The sequence below is a fragment of the Diceros bicornis genome, chromosome 1, assembly GCF_020826845.1.
Source record: "Diceros bicornis minor isolate mBicDic1 chromosome 1, mDicBic1.mat.cur, whole genome shotgun sequence".
NCBI classification, from domain to species: domain Eukaryota; kingdom Metazoa; phylum Chordata; class Mammalia; order Perissodactyla; family Rhinocerotidae; genus Diceros; species Diceros bicornis.
Genome location: NC_080740.1, coordinates 68,069,252 through 68,085,511, shown reverse-complemented (window position 1 = coordinate 68,085,511; position 16,260 = coordinate 68,069,252). Strand labels below are relative to the sequence as shown.

At 52.1% G+C, this 16,260-nt stretch overlaps 1 protein-coding gene across 2 annotated transcripts in view; it reads left to right on the top strand.

The window, feature by feature from the left end:
* Window positions 1-16,260, top strand: part of ANXA6 (annexin A6) — a 49,876-nt gene that overhangs the window by 20,580 nt on the left and 13,036 nt on the right. For both annotated transcript variants that reach the window (XM_058544411.1, XM_058544412.1), the window contains exons 8-20: window positions 812-868; window positions 1,692-1,785; window positions 2,210-2,305; window positions 3,445-3,503; window positions 4,534-4,656; window positions 5,793-5,851; window positions 7,251-7,329; window positions 8,975-9,056; window positions 10,285-10,379; window positions 11,033-11,146; window positions 13,204-13,294; window positions 14,125-14,204; window positions 14,783-14,836. In XM_058544411.1, the coding sequence (XP_058400394.1) occupies window positions 812-868; window positions 1,692-1,785; window positions 2,210-2,305; window positions 3,445-3,503; window positions 4,534-4,656; window positions 5,793-5,851; window positions 7,251-7,329; window positions 8,975-9,056; window positions 10,285-10,379; window positions 11,033-11,146; window positions 13,204-13,294; window positions 14,125-14,204; window positions 14,783-14,836 (1,083 nt within the window). The remainder of the gene's footprint in view (window positions 1-811; window positions 869-1,691; window positions 1,786-2,209; window positions 2,306-3,444; window positions 3,504-4,533; window positions 4,657-5,792; window positions 5,852-7,250; window positions 7,330-8,974; window positions 9,057-10,284; window positions 10,380-11,032; window positions 11,147-13,203; window positions 13,295-14,124; window positions 14,205-14,782; window positions 14,837-16,260) is intronic.

The window sequence follows — 16,260 nt, the reverse complement described above, 5'->3', positions numbered from 1 at the left end:
TTTGCCCCCATTTTCAAAGCTGCTTGTTCTGGAGAGAAGAGTTCCTGCCCAAATCTTGGAGTCAAGGATGTTGCCTCCTCAACATCTAACACCAGGTTGCAGGGTGACACGGCTCAGATTGTAAGCCTGTGGCTCTGTCTTCTTATGCTCAGTCCCAAAGAGGACCAAGGGTTTGAGATCCTGAAATGCACAATCGAGGGGAAAGAGGAGATAAGCATAGGCTTGACCTCTGCTCACATACCAAGGAGCCGGGAGGGCTTGCACCTGTCCCCTGTGAGGGTCCTCCTCTGTCAGGTGGGGCATAGGGCATGGGCGGAGCAACAGAAACACCAGTAGGATTTGGTGCCTTCACAGCTTGTGAGCTCGGATCTCAGGGCCTGAGTTCCAAATTCTCATTGGTGGATTCTTTGGGTTAAGGTATGGGAGCCCCTAATGGAACACAAACGTGCAGATTTTTTACCCCCGTGATATTATTGGGGGGCATCGTGGGCCATGCCAGGACTTGTGGCAGGTGCCATGTCCTCAGAGATGTTCTCAGTACAAGGCTCTGGTTTCCTCTGAGATGGGAGCACCGAGACACTGCTGTTTGGTCCCAGCTTCGAGGATGAAGGGAGAAGCGAATGGGAGGGACCCTATGATGCCCTCTAAAATAGATGCTGTGGTCTTGATCCAGTGGCAGCTGTAAGTCACTGCTCCTGGACACTTCAGGGCCAGCACAGTATTCCCAGTCCTCCCTGTCTCCACCACCAGTGTCCAGGCTTTCCCCCTGGCTCTGGTAGTTGAACCAGATGTCCCTTGTCTCTCTGCCCAGGGAACCAGGGAGGAGGACGACGTAGTGAGTGAGGACTTGGTGCAGCAGGATGTCCAGGTAAACAAGCATTGAGGGAGGTCCCCAAGGTGCAGCAAAGGAGCCCTGAGAGAGGGGAGAGGTTGGGGATCCGGGGAAGGGCTGGAGGCGAAGTAATTTGCATCAAATATCAGAAGTAACGGACTCACAGCCATCATTTATACGGTCTTTTGTTGCAGAAAGGATTTAACTTATCTTTCAAAGGTACACAACATGTATAAAGTTGGTGACATGTATTTTGGCGCTTTCCTCATTTGTTCATTTATTCATTCAGTTAATTAATATTTATTGAATACCTACTGCGTGCCAGGCACTCTGCCAAGCATTGAGGAATCACTAATGAACACAATCAGACAGTACTGGGAGAGACACAAACACCTCTATCATTATACCATATATTCCAGGTGTTTTGAGCCCCCACTTCGTGGCGGTAACACTGTGGGGACAGACACAGGGCATGCTAAGACGTAGTCCCTGTCCTTCCTGAGCCCATGTAATAGTGGGGAGTCAGGCATGTAAAGAAATCATTGTAATATACAGTGGATCAAAGCTATAAAGAAGCAGAAAGCTGTAGGAACCTATAAGAGGGAGGAGGGAAAGATAACTCTGCCTGGTGGCATCAGGAGGTGCCTGGAGAACAAATAGAACATTTAATCTAGGCTTTGAAGGTTGAGTAGGAGTTTCCCCAGAAAGAAAGGGAGAAAGGTGTACAGGTGTAGGCAAAGGTCCTGAGGCTACAATTACTGGTTTGTTCAGGACTCTGGCAGCAGTTCTGAGTGGTTTGGCCAGGAGTCCTGTCTCCTGAGGTTTCCTCTTTCAGCTAAGTCCCATTCTTCCCCTTCAGGATCTGTACGAGGCAGGAGAACTAAAATGGGGAACAGATGAAGCCCAGTTCATTTACATTTTGGGAAATCGCAGCAGGCAGCATCTTCGGTTGGGTAAGCTCCAGCGACCTATGGCTGCCCCCTGGGGGTTGTGCCAAGAATTCCTCTCTCTTTTCCTTTTCTACTAGTGGAGCATGATAGCTGCTTCATTCGCAGCCCAAACACGTGTCCTGATCTGATTAGACAGTGGTTTGTATAGTCCCTCACCAGGGTCATTAACAGGACGCTCAGCCCTTCCGTCTAATACCAGTCCTGTCTTCACGTTGGAGCGTGAGGTGCTCACGGTTCCTCACAGCATACGCAGCATGACCGCACAGTGGCTGGTGCTGTGTGGCCTCCCTGCCACCTCCCAAAGTACCAGCCCGACTTTCGTGTTGGTTCTCCGGTCCTAGCCACTGCGCCCTCCCCTCCTGAAGCCCCTGCTTCCTCCCGGTGTTATGGGGCACTCGCAACATCCCTGTCTCTCTGTCTGACTCAGTGTTTGACGAGTATCTGAAGACCACGGGGAAGCCAATCGAAGCCAGCATCCGAGGGGAGCTGTCTGGGGACTTTGAAAAGCTGATGCTGGCTGTGGGTACGTCCTGACATGGCATTCCCAGGGTATTCCAGGGATTCTGGCCCAGGAGCAAGGGGCCAAGAAGGGAAATGGGGAATTATGTGGTATGGAGGTGAGAAGGAGAAAACAGATGGGCAGTGAATTCTAAAGGTTTAGCCAGGGCGGCATGGCTGAGGCCTGGGAGGCAGGGGCTGAGCCTCAGGCACTGCCTTCCCCCCTCTGTGTGTGCTGGGCAGAAGGCACCCAGCCAGGGTTGGGAAATAACGATCAGGAGATCTGGCTTGTGTGGAGCGTGTACTGTGTGCAGGCGCCATGCTGAGTGCCTAGTCTTTAAAAAGACCTGGGAGTGGGCACTCCTTACCTGCATCCCACAGATGGGGAAACCGCATCTCACAGAGGCCACGTCACGTACCGAGGGGACGTTTTGTAATGAATTGGGGCTACTCTGGGCATGAGGGATGCCAGGAGCTGACTAGTCAATGGTGGAGTCAAGATTCAAACCCAGGGCTTTTCCCAAATCTGCGATTGACTTGGAGCAAGTCACTTATCCTCGCTGGGCCTCAGTTTCCTCATCTGATAAATGAGGGGAGGGAGATAGACTGCCTGACCCAGAGGCCCTTGCAAGCCAGACATTCCAAGAGTCCGCATGTCTGAGCCTGGGGTGGTGATGTGTTGTGTTTCTCAGGGGAGAGCTACAGCCTGGCCCTCATCTTCCTGCCCAGAGCTGTCCCCTACCACCCCTAATGCATGTAGTCATGTTCCAGCCCAACTGCCAGTAGGACTCAGTGTTTCGGCAACCAGCACCTTTCTGGTGTAGCAGAATCTAAAGAAACACCTTTCCCAACTCCACTCCGGGAGCTATGCCCCACCTGGCGCAGTTTCCTGTGAAACCGCAAAGGACTAGAAAAGTGAAGTGGGTCTTTGCAACACACTGCCCACCTTACAACAGGCCAGGTTCCTGATTTCTTTATCCCCTGGGTTTGTAATAAAAGTGGGTGGGTCTGGGGTGCTCTGGAGCTGTGGATTATCAGGAGCCAGGGTTCTTCCTGGGTTTGAACTTAGTGGCTCCCAAGGAATGGAGACAAAGAAGGGGTCAGGCCACCCCATCCTCTTTTCCGAGGCAGCCAGAATGACTACCTCTTCCTCCCTCTCCTCAGTGAAGTGTATCCGGAGCACCCCCGAGTATTTTGCTGAAAGGCTCTTCAAGGCCATGAAGGTGCGTGGTGGGGTGGTGTGAACGAGGTTGGGGGGGGTCTCTGCCCACCCCCACAGCACTGTTGGACTCTTTGGCATGACCTTGGGGTCCACTGGCCAAAGAGAGCCTTCAAGGGATTGGCCACAGGACAGTGATGGCGCTTGGTCCCAGGTGAGCTCCAGAGCCTGCCATGCTGCCTGGTCACACACCTGCCCATCCAAATACCTGCCCTGACCTCGTGGTTGGTCAGAGGGTGCAGTGACAGCCTCTATTCTATCCATCCAGCCAGATGGGTTGGAAGCCCACGCTCTTAAAAAATATTAATTAGCCAGAATGTTTATATATAGTGTGTATAGGTAAGCAGAAAACAGTCTGCCATTGTCTGCTGAGATTTGTGATGCTCATCCCTGTGACCCAGTGATTCCTCTCTGGGCGTGTACTGAGAACAGAGCTTCCCAGTATTTCACACACATGAGACAGACACTGATGAGTTTCCACAGCGCACCAGGGCAAATGATGCTGTTGTTTGTGGCTGGAGACCTCAGGCCCAATGGCCCTGCGGGACCATCCCACAAAGGCAAGTGGACTGTTGCCCATTCTCTGTCTTCCAGTCCACAGTGAGGTTGGTCAGCTTGGCCCTGGAGAGATGTTTGTCTGGACACATGTGTTCATAAGAACATTCATAGCAGTACTGTCCATATTAGGAAAAATCCAGAAACAACTCAGTATCCATCAGGAGTCCAAAATAAAAGCATAGTGGTATATTTACAAAGTTCCAAAAATGTGCAAACCTAAACAATGTATTGCGTAGAGTTACAAAGTTAGGGAAATATAGGGGAAATCAAGGATGGGACTGATGTATGAGGGGGGAGGAGATGAAAGTAGGAGGGACACCCAGGGAGCTTCAGAGGGGACAGCAGTGTTCTGCTTCTTTTGTTTTTAATTTTAACATTTTATTGTGGAAATTGTATTTTCAGCCAAGCTGGGGGCTACCAGCCCTCTAGCCTCCTTCAGCTCCCTGCCCCCAAACCCAAACCCGCTTGTCTTCCAGGGCCTAGGCACTCGGGACAACACGCTGATCCGCATCATGGTCTCCCGCAGTGAGCTGGACATGCTCGACATTCGGGAGATATTCCGGACCAAGTATGAGAAGTCCCTGTACAGCATGATCAAGGTGAGCGGAGCTGATGGGGATGGAGAGCTTTCTACTGAGACAGAGGGCTTGGGAACCACTCCCCGAAGAAAAGGAGCTTCCTAGAAAGCTGGGAGTCTCTTGGGAATTCCAGGAGGCCCTGCGTTGTGGCACATTCAGGGAATTTAAGGCAACTCGTCAGGGAAACAAATGTCCGGGGTGCTTGTGAGACAGGAGGCACCGCTTTAGAGGAAGGCAGGGCTGGGTCCTGAAGGCACACAGGCTGAATCCGGGATGAGGACTCCACCCCAAGGGCGATGAGAGTTCAGTCCCCTGGAAGAAGCCGGGCGTGGAGAACACAAATGAGAGTGAATTTGGCCCTGGCCCTGGGCTGGGTGATGACTCTAGGGTGTCCAGCCCACGAGACGTGGTCAAGAGACAGGTGTCGAGTTGTTTTTTTCCTCCTTTTTTTGGGTGAATGGGATAAAGCATTATGAGTTCAAACTGTATTCCCCAAAGTGTATTTCCGAAGAGGAATTTTATAGGTTTTATGTGCAAAAATGTTTCACGGGAAATATTTGGAAAAAACTAGAATGAGCAAAGACATACCAATTTCTTTACCTCAGAACTTCTCAGAGTTTAGTATATTAAGTCCATTATGAAGCCCCAAGAAGGATACAGGATGTGCCACCTTTATAAAATAAATGTACATTTTTTGTTGGTTTTGGCATCTCCCAATGTTTTTGTTCACAGAGCCCTATTTTCATGGACTATTTCCCTTGGGAGGGTGGAGCTGGGGGTTCTCTGTGGCAGCGGTGTGCTGGGCCCAGCTTGCACTGGCTCAGAAGAGCAGTGAGCATCTCTTCTCGACTTCACGTTCAGGGAAATCATATTGGTAGTTTGAAATTATCCATTGGTGGAGGTATTTACACCACAGAAACTGGCAAATGTTATAAATCAGGGTTTTTTTCTTTTTTTTCCCAGAGAGCCAGTTGTTAAATACTTACCAGCACACCACTGTTTGGGGGTCTCAGCCACCTCCAGACAGGAGGAGTGTCAGGGCTGCTGGGACTAAGTGTTCAGCCTTCCCTATTTGAGGCTCTGCAGAACCTTCCCTCCCTGCCTGAGAGGAGCCCAGGGCTGGGTGAGAGGTAACCTTTCTCTTTCTTTCTCCCCAGAATGACACCTCTGGCGAGTACAAGAAGGCTCTGCTGAAGCTGTGTGGGGGAGATGATGAGTAAGTGGCTTCTTGGCCCCGGGCTGGAGAGAGTGGCCTAGGGGAGTGGCAGGCCAGGGCTCTCCTGGCCCTCATCCTGATGGATGGGTGGATTGGATAAGCTCCGGGATTCCTCGGGACCAGGAGCACCGCACAGATGAAAGATGGCCTTTGCGGATATCTGTTATGCTTGCAGGTCTGTGTGTCTGAGTGTCCTTGTGTGGGTGTGAACATGAGGATGGTCTCCTGTATATGGAGATATCTGCTCTTGTGAATTTGGAAAGTCAGTCTGGGGTGTGGACCAGGAATCAGGATATAAGGGTCCAGGCCCTGCTACTTCATAGCTGCTTCCCAGTTTCATCTGTTAAATAGAAATGGAAATGGAAAAAATACAGGTGCCTGCTCTGCCTACTCACTTATTCATAGATATGAAGTGCCCTCTGTGTGCAGGCATTGTGGGAAAGCCCCTGATAAAAACACAGCCCAGAAAGGCATACGGACCGGGGCGTGCGTACAGGGCAATCCTGTGGTTGGGGAGAGTATCTTTGCCTATGAAGGCACATATAGGTGCGCTATCCCAGACTAGGGGAGGTTCCTGGAGGTAATGAGGCTGAGACCCAAGGAGGAAGGGGATGAGGAGGTGAATACAGGGTCTGGAGGAGAGTATTTGGGGTGGAGGAAAGGCCTAGAGATGAGAAGGCACAGCCTGGTTCATTTATATAACCGAGGTCACACTTTTGTAGAATCCTGGGGAGAGAGGGAGGCTGAGAGGTGGGGAGGGCCTGGGGGCCTCCTCCTGGCATGTGAACCTCACCTAAGGGTAGTGGGGACCCACTGAAGAGATTAAATTGGGGCATGACTTGACCAGATTTGCGTGTTAGTACTCAGATTTCCCTTCTCTGGAGTTTATAAGAATCCAGTTAATAAGGGATGTGCGAGCCTCCTATTCACCTTTGGCAAGTACCTGAGGGGCTGATGCTGTTCACCAGACATTTACTGAACACCTGACACACACAAGCTTTGCAGGGGAAGATATAGTGATGACAGGGCCATAAGCTGGTCATCGACTTGTTTGAGAGCTTCTGGAAGACTTGGATAGATATCACTCAAATTAGGAGGAAGAAAGAGGAGGTTGAAATATTACAGAAATCCTGTCTGGCTTGGGACCTTGGGCCAGGAAGGCTGCTGGGTAGAGCCAGATTGCAGGGGTCTCAAGAGAGGATAGAAGGTTCTCAGAAATTGAGGGAGGGCTCTGGTGAATGGATGAGGCATAGGCTGGGGGGAAGGTGAAGCCAGATGGATTTTCTCCAAGTGTGTGCGTGCGTGTGTGCATGTGTATGTGCGTGTGTGTGTCGTATGTGTGGAGTGTTACCCACGATGATATTCCCTCCTATCCTCTCCCCAACCCCCTCCATTCCAGTGCTGCTGGCCAGTTCTTCCCGGAGGCAGCGCAGGTGGCCTATCAGATGTGGGAGCTTAGTGCAGTGGCCCGAGTAGAGGTCAGACCCTCCCCACCTCCTGCTTGACCTCTTGACCACAAGCTTCCAGTCTTCTGCTCGCACCTTCCTGCTGCTCTGGTTGGCACCCAGCTGCCCCCTGGTGGCCAATCTGAGACATTGGTTCTCCCGTCTGAAGCTTCCTTTTCTCCTTGGAGTGATGCGTTGGTGGGCGGGCACGCTGCTGTGAGCATCTGATTCCTGCATTGACTTCTAACACGCTGGGGAGGGTTCTGGCCCACTAACCACTAACAGGGCTTGCTGAATGAAGACCTGGCTGGTTCTGTGGACAGGCCTATCCCATCCTGGGTCCAACAGTTGGGCTTCGGAGGCATGACAGCTGAGAACAGATGGGCACCCCTGGGTACACTGGAGGAGTCAAGGTCGTCCTGGCCATCCTCAATCCCACGGTCTGCAGAGGACAAGAATGCGGACCCAGGGTTCACAGAAGTACTTTTGAGGCAAAGCATTCCAGGGACTGGTAGCATTTGGTCTACACAAAAATATTTGGACCCTTGGATTCTCTCTGTTACTTGCTGTGCCACCTTTGGCAGGTCCCTGCCCCTCTCTGTCTCCATCTTTAAAATGAAGGTGTTAGACATGGCAATCTCAGTGCCCTTGAAGTGCTCCTGAGCTCTGATGTTCTAGGACAGTGTTTCCCAAATTACAAGGCAAGAGCTGTCATTGCAGATGATCCTAAGTTATATAAGAAATGAATTCACTTTGGGGGAGGGGGGCCTCCATGGCATTAAATACCACTGAAGCCCACAGAGTGAGAAAGCTACTCCTTTTCGATTGCATCAACCTTACTGATTATGTTAGAGAGTCTTGGTTTGGTGCCTCAATCGCTGATTTTCCTTTTTCACAAACAGAGCTGAGAGAGCCAGCTTCAAGTTCAGAGCTTTTGACAAGCAATGGGATCTAGTTAAATTTGGTGATATTTGCCAACGTGGCTTTTTATTTCTATTACATTTATTTTCATGGGTTATCATCTGTTCATGGCACATGATGCCAACTTTCTATTCATGATACTGATATAAAATTATTTTCATTTATTAATTTATTTAATAAATATTTTTGAGTGCTTACTCTGTGTTACGCTTACTTTGTTCAGGATATATCCAAGAACAAAATGGACAAAATGAATGCACTTAAGTAACAGAAAAGAAGTTAAATTAAGTAAAAATGTTAAGAAATAGCATAGGACATACACAAATATGGAAATATGGTGAAGGTCACTTAGGAGTGACTGAAACTTGGGAAACTCTGTTCTGGTATTTCAGAACATTTTGGTTGCCTTTTTGGAGGAAGTGGCTCTTTAAGAGGCAGAGATCCTTGGGGACAGGGCAGAATTCTGAGGGACTGGGGAGGCCTCAGTGGAGCTAAGACAAAGCTGACTGCTGGGGCAGGAGCTCGGGCACTTTTCCCGTGACCAGCACTTGCCCTGCTCCCAGGCCTGGGTGTGTCTCTCCCTCTCTCAGCTCTAGGGCAGGGGTCTGTCTGCTGTGCCATCACCCCTGCCTCTGTCCCCCCAAGCTGCTTGGTTTGGGGCTCGTGGGGAAGCCTCCCCTCCCTCGCATGCTCCTGTCTTGGCCTGGCCCCCGGGGGGCCTCCAGACACCCGCTGAGTCTCTTTCTGCTTCTTGCAGCTGAGAGGAACCGTGCGCCCAGCCAGTGACTTCAACCCTGATGCAGATGCCAAAGCGTTACGGAAGGCCATGAAGGGACTTGGTAAGGGGGACGTGAAAGGGGCAGGGTTGGCCTCTAGGACAGCCCATGTGGCAGGTTTGGCAGTGGGCCAGGCAGGGGCAAGAGCTGAGGCCTTAAACTAGGGTCGGCAGGATGAGGAGGACTTTACCCTGAGTCTCCACCCACCTGAGGAGCCTCCCAGCTCCCTGAGTATAGGGAGAAGGGGGTGAGGGGCTTTGTAAGGAACTTGGCACAAGCCCTTCCTGGAGACCAAGGTGTCCCCAGACCCTCAGCAGCAGTGTCCTGCGGCAGAAGAAAGTACTAGCTCATAAGGCCTGTGTTCTTGCCCTGGCTTTGCCACTGACTCACTGTGTGACTTTGGGCAAGTCCTTTAACCTGTCTGGGTCTCAATTTTCCCATGTGTAAGATAAGGAATATGGACCCTGTAATCCAAGAGCCCCAATTCTGGAGTCAGGGCGCCCCCTGCTGGTCACCTCCTTCCAGGCCTCCAGTGGGAAGAACCACCCACTGGGTGGATGGCCCATCCTCAGGCCCGTGGGGACAGAGCATCTGGGGTTTGGCTTCCATTGCCCTTTCTCCCCCCATCCACCCAACGGCACCTCCCAGGGGCCCTTGGGTTAAGTCTTTCACCTTCTGGGCCTCGTTCTCATTTGTCTCACTGGAATGATGATATCTAGGACTATAAGATGACAGGTGTAAAAATGCTTTTGAAAGATAGTCCTGTGCCTGGTCTGAGGTGGATGGCATTAATCGAGAGGCAGGAAGTGGCATCCTGCTGCCTTCCAGAGTCCACCTGTTGTGGTTAGAGGGGCTTGGAGTCCAGCTTTCAGGGAGTTGAAGAGAAAGGACATAGGGTGCCCAACAGGACTTAGATTGTCAAGCTGGAAGGACCCCTTAGTAACTACTCCAGCCTCTTCACGTTACAGGTGTGGAAATTGAGTCCCAGAAAGGGGAGGGGACTCACCCAAGGGGACAGCCACTGCCAGAGCCAGGACTAGAACTCAGAGGCCTTGACTCTCAACCCGGTGCTCTCTGCTCCGCCAGTGACACGACAGAAGGAAATGCAGGGAGGAATCCCAGGGCAGTTAGTGGCTGGGGCCAGAGGCCGGGCTCCTGCAGGGGCTCGGGGCATATGCCTGCCTAGCTGGGCTTCTACCCCGAAAAAGATTGACAGGGCCCATTAGTGGGGGAACGTGGGGGAAGCTGGACCACAGGCCTTCCTCTGAGCCATGCGGCTTTGGTGCCTTAGGAACTGACCAGGGCACCATCATCGACATCATCACGCACCGCAGCAACGCCCAGCGGCAGCAGATCCGACAGACCTTCAAGTCTCACTTCGGCCGGGTAAGGGCCTCAGCCTGGGCCCCGGGCCCCACATCCACCTCCTCCTCTGAGGGAGCCCTGCCTTCACAGCCAGCTCCGCACAGCTGGGCCCCTGGGTCTTCATGGCAGTGGGGCCCCATGTGGTCACATGTTCTTGGAGTGACTCCAGCATTGGGTGTGGGCTGCCTGCAGACACAGTTCTCTACTCCCCCAGTTCCTTGTGATCAGCAACACTGTGTGAACGGCTCTGAGGAGTTGGAGGCTCAGCCTGGGGCTGATCAGGGAAACAAGATGTTTTCATGCAGTGCTTGGGGTCTCTCACAGCTCCCTCTGTGCAGAGGTGCAAAGCTCCCCGGCTGAGTGTCAGTCATCACTGCATCTTAGTGGCATCTAGTTTCAGCTGGCGAGTTTCCCCCAGGACGGAGATGGTGCTGCCCCCTTTCCTTCCCTGTCTTCTGTCTCCAGGGAGAGCAGCTCTTCCTCCTGGCTGTTTTTTCCCCACCCTCTTTGGCTTCCTCTAGACAATAAACCCAACATCAGCAAAGAGAGACACAGACTCCCTCCATCCCCTGCGTCCACATGGAGCCCCTGTTTCCTCATTCCATATCTCCTCCTGTCCTGGTCACACGTGGCCAAGTGCTGATTTGGTGTGACCTCGGCTCTGCCTTTTGCAGGACTTGATGGCTGACCTGAAGTCCGAGATCTCTGGAGACCTGGCGAGGCTGATTTTGGGGCTCATGATGCCACCTGCCCATTACGATGCCAAGCAGTTGAAGAAGGCCATGGAGGTAGGGTGTGGGCACCAAAGGGATGGGGTCCAGTCTGTGTGGGTGCTGGGGGGACACAGGGCTCCCCATAGCCCAGGTGGGTTGGCTGTAACTCCTTGGTAGAGCCCCTCCCACACCCAGTTCAAACTGGCATGAACACAAAAGGGGATGTTGGCTCTTGTAACTGACAAGGACAGGGCCCGATCTGCTGAATCTGAGCACTCAACAATGTTACCTGGACTCTTGCCTCTCCCTTGCCTTGGCTCAGCCCTCCTCTGTGGCGGCCTCACTCAGGCAGCCAGAAAGGGGGAGAAACCCCATGGTAGCAGTATGGCTTGTGTATATCCGACCAGCCAGCACCTCCGGTGGAGAGTTCATTCTTCTCAGGAGTTGCACCAACCTCTTGGCTTTTACTCTGGTTCATTCAAGAGGAGTCACATGCCCAGTGACCAGAGTGGTCAGAGGGGTCTCGTGGAGCAGCTGGAGGAAGCAGGATGGATCTGGGAGGAAAACAATAGCAGCTGGAGTCTGTATTCTCGTCCAGCCCTGCCACTAACTCACTGTGTGATGTTGGTTCACCTACGCTTTCTAAGCCTCTGAGCGTTCAGCTGTGAAATGGAAACAGTCATCCCTGCCCTTCAAACATTGGTGGGTCAGGTGAGGTCACCTGACCTCAGGTGTGAAGGGCACTGTTAACTCTGAAGACCTGACCCTGTGATTAGCAAGAAAGAGCATCACGTCTCAGCCCAGCTGTTGCTGGAGCTGCTTTGCTCCCCAAGGCGCCCACTGCACCAGGGGCTACTCTTGTGGAGAACACACGGTCACCTGTCCTGGGCTCAGTGTATTAGCTCAGTTACTTGTCTCATCAACCCATGAGGCAAGGCTTTTATTTTGTCCCCATTTTATAGATGAGGAAACTGAGGCTCAGAGGTTAAGTTACTTGGTCACAGTCACAGCACCATGAAGTCGCAGGGCTGGGGTTCAGACCAAGCCTGTCTGACTCTAAAGCCTGACTTGACAGCCACATGAAACCACTGGAGCTTTTGGCCCCTTAAGGATTAAGAGGAAGACAGACATTTCCTGGGAAAAGCAAATTGAGACTATTGTCCTTCTAACATTCCTAGACAAGAAAGCAAATGATTTAAAGACACGGAATTGGAGGAAGGATGGGGCTAGACCCTGAGTCTCGGGACGCTCTGAGGATGCAGCTGTTCTCACCACACACCAGCTTTTAATAGAAAGACTGTTGAAGATCTCAGTCAGCCTCAATCTCCTTCAGCTCAGAGAATCAGGGACCTGTTGACCACAGGGCAGTAACCTCCCAGGGCAGAGAACGTGTCTCGCCTTTTCTTATGGTCATAGCCCCAGCGCTTGCTCAGTGACGGGCACAGAACAGGTGTTTTAACAGATACTTGAATCTATCAATCCACCAGTCTTGTCCGCCTCACTCCCCTCCCCCAAAGTGGGGACCTTTGAGTAGCAGCTTCCCCTGGCGGCCTCAGCCCAGGACACCTACTGCATCAGTCCATGCATCACTGATCAAATCCAGATATATGCAAGTATACCTTGTGTTTTTCTTTAAAGCACAAAACTCTCTTTCTTCTGACAAACTAATACGTGTTCACCATGAAAACTTGGAAAAAATATACACAGAACAAAAAAAAAAATAGAAATCATCTGTGATCCCTCGCACACTCAGAGACCACAGTCACTGTTATACTGTGATGCATGTCCTCTGTTCTTAGATACTTACATATAAATATTTATATTCAGATATGTATGTGTATATGCTTTTTTTAATACATATACCTATATGCCATATATTCTTTTTTGGGGGGGCCAAAGTACTTCTCATGGAAGGTTCTGGAAATCTTGACAAGCTGGCATGGTCAGCCCTGATTGTGCCAAGGTCTGGGGGCCACGTCTGAGGGTGAGGAGAAAGTCCCAGAAGGCCTAGTGGCCTGAGTGCTCACCTCCTGGGTTGTTTCTTGGAGCAGGTCCTCCTTAGCCTGGGCCCCTTGGGCCTCTGCACAGGGGTCAGGGCTGTGGTTCAGATCATCTTTGTCTTGACGTTCTAGGGAGCCGGCACAGATGAAAAGGCTCTCATCGAAATCCTGGCTACTCGGACCAACGCTGAAATCCGGGCCATCAATCAGGCCTATAAGGAAGGTGGGTGTGGGAGGCCTGGGGCCCAGCACCACTGGGAGGTGGGCGGGAGAAGAGCCAGGTCCCCCAGCTTCTGACCTCGTGTCACAGCTTTGCCCCGTCTCCCTGCTCTCAGGCCCCGAAGCTCTGATAAGCCCCTCGGGTGTGTCCTGCCCTGTATCTGGGGGAAGGGTGCCCCAGACCCAGAGTCACAGCCAGACAAAGACCTGGAGGTGGAAGCGAGTTTGGCTGGGAGTGGGAGGAGAGAGCATCCCGGCTGTTGGCGAGAAGGGCGGCCGTGTTGCGGCTGGGCGACCTGTACAGTCACACGGGGCCCCACATTCAGATGACCCGTGCTTGGTTGCATGCTACCCTATCACCATCTTGAAATTCTTAATCATTTTTTGATGCATGACCCCATATTATTCTGAAGAACTTTGAGTACTGGTCAAAAATATTTAAACTTTTTCCCTTGTAAGGAGCTTTAAAATGGTAGAATTTTTGAGCAGGGGAGAGACGTGGTCAGAGCTGTGCTTTTGGGTCTGGCAACTACCATGCAGGAGGGAAGGTAGAAGGAGACTGGAGACAGAGAGGCTGTTGTATGGGGGAGGCACGATGCAGTAAGACCTCAGCCAGGACAGGAGCAGAGGGAGGTGATGGCCTGATGGGCGTTTCAGTGTCAAGATCAACAGCAGGATGGCTGGATGCCCCCAGCAACCAGCTACAAACTCCCTCACCCCCACCACCTCTGCCAACACTGCTCTGGCTCAGGTCTGAGCTTCTAGGACCATCCCTCCCACCCCATCCAGTCCTTCTTGGCCGGTAGCTGCCAACACTCCCTTTCTCTGTCTCAGACTATCACAAGTCCCTGGAGGATGCTCTGAGCTCAGACACATCCGGCCACTTCAAGAGGATCCTCGTCTCTCTGGCCACGGTGAGTGAATTCATGGCCCCAGGTCTGCTTGGTCCTCTTGGGGCCTGGGATGGGGAAGGGTTGTTGCAGAGAAGGGCAGGGAGTTAGGAGCCCACTCCTGGTGAAGAGAGGGTGTCTTCCCTCTTGCCTTCTCAGTCCTACCGCTGACGCCGTCACTGCCTCATGCAACGCCTTCCCCCATTGTTCACTTTTCAAAGCTGGCTTGGTGCCACCTTCTCCAGGCAGCCCTCCCTGAAGACCCTCAGCCTGGCTTTTTGGGACAAAGCCACATGGGTGACCTTTCCCTGTGTTGTTACCAGGGAGCTTCTGTCACTGTCTCTTGAGTTCCCACAACCCAGATGCCTGGCCCTGATGCACAGTTATTGCAGGCTCGTTGTGTCAAGTCAGGCCCTGGGCTAAGTGTCTTCCACGCTTAATGCTCACAACAGCCTGCCCTGTGAAGGCGGGATTACTGGTCCCACGTAACAGCTGAGGGAACGGGTTCAGGGAGGTGGAGTGGCTAAGGAAGGTCCTTTGGCTGCTGAGGGACACAGAGGGAGATGTTCGGGGACTCAACTTTCTCGCTGGTCCTGCTACAGGGCAACCGTGAGGAGGGAGGAGAAGACCGGGACCAGGCCCGGGAAGATGCCAAGGTGAGACTCCACAGCAATGCCAGTTGACGTCTGCCCATGCCAGGCCCTGGCTGTCTGGGAGTGGGGAAGGCTCCTGGCAGGGACTTGGCTGGTTTGATTGACAGACATTTAGACTCTGGGCCCCTCCCACCTCTCTTCCCTTAGAAGTGAGGCTATGCAGGTTTCCAGAGCTTTCAGAAAGATACTCTGGAGCGTGGTGCTGATCTTACTGGCGTTTTCTGTGTGAAGAGTAGGCCTGGAGCCCTAGACTCTCAGAGCTGGAAAGGACTTACAGATCATCCAGGTCAAACTCTGCATGTTACAGTGGGAAAATGGAGGCCCAGAGAGGGTGAATGACTTCTGGAAGTCACGCAGCAAATCAGTGGCCCCAGGTGGAATTGACCCCGGGAGGGCAGGTCTGGGAGCTTGCTGGGATGGGGGCCTGAGTGCTAAAAAAAAAGTCTCAATTTATTATCTATGAAATGGACCAAGGTCAAAGGGAGTGTCCTGGGAGAACCTAAAGAGTGAGTTTATCAAGGGCTGGGATCTTTGTTTTACTCACTGATGTATCCAGAGTGGCACATGGCCAGAGCTCAATAAATATTTGTTATTGAATGAATAAGGGGCAAGGGGCTTTCTAGGGTCTCTTGGCTGCTCTGCTTCTTCAGCTGGGCAGCTTGAGGTCTGCAGATGACCTCTCATGGAGGCTGGACAACCCCAAATCCATTGTCCCTAAGGGTCCCTGTGGCTGGGTAGTCCCTGCTGAAGCCATCTGCAGGGTCCCCACTCGCCTGTGCCTTGCTCCCAGCACCCTCTGGCCCGGCGCAGGTCTCTATCTCTTCTGCCCCATCTCCAGCCCCTCAAAAGCTCTAGGTTGAGGTATCAGGCATAGATACCACAGATGGCCGATCCAGCCCTCTTCTTTTACAGTTGGTGGGTTGAAAAGAGCCCTGATGGATTTGGAGTCGGGCCACCAGCTCTGTACCCAGTTCTTCCAACAGAGTTGTGAAATGTTACAGCAGCATCTGAGCTGGAAGGATCTTAGCTGTAACTTGACAATTACAAAACTGTTAGAATGTGTGCTAAGTACCGAGCATGATGCTAAGACTATCTTATACTTGATTATGCCTCCTTTGGTTACTAGAGGAAAATGAAGCTCCTTACCTATCCAAGGGTACAGGTTCTAAGTGGCTGTGGTGTAATTTGAACCCAGGCCCACCTGACTCCAAAGCCTATACTGAATGCCATTTAATATCCTCCTGGACCCAGTGCAGTAATTTCCCTGCAGCTTCCAAACCAGGAAGCTGCTGGTGTCCAGTTGTCCAGCCCCTGCTTTGGAACACAGACCTCCGAAGCTGCAGGGTTCCATTCAAATGTGGTTTTCCTGCTGCATTGTGGGTACGTTTATGGGGGCTAGGCTGGGAACCAGCCCCTAGGGTGGTGTG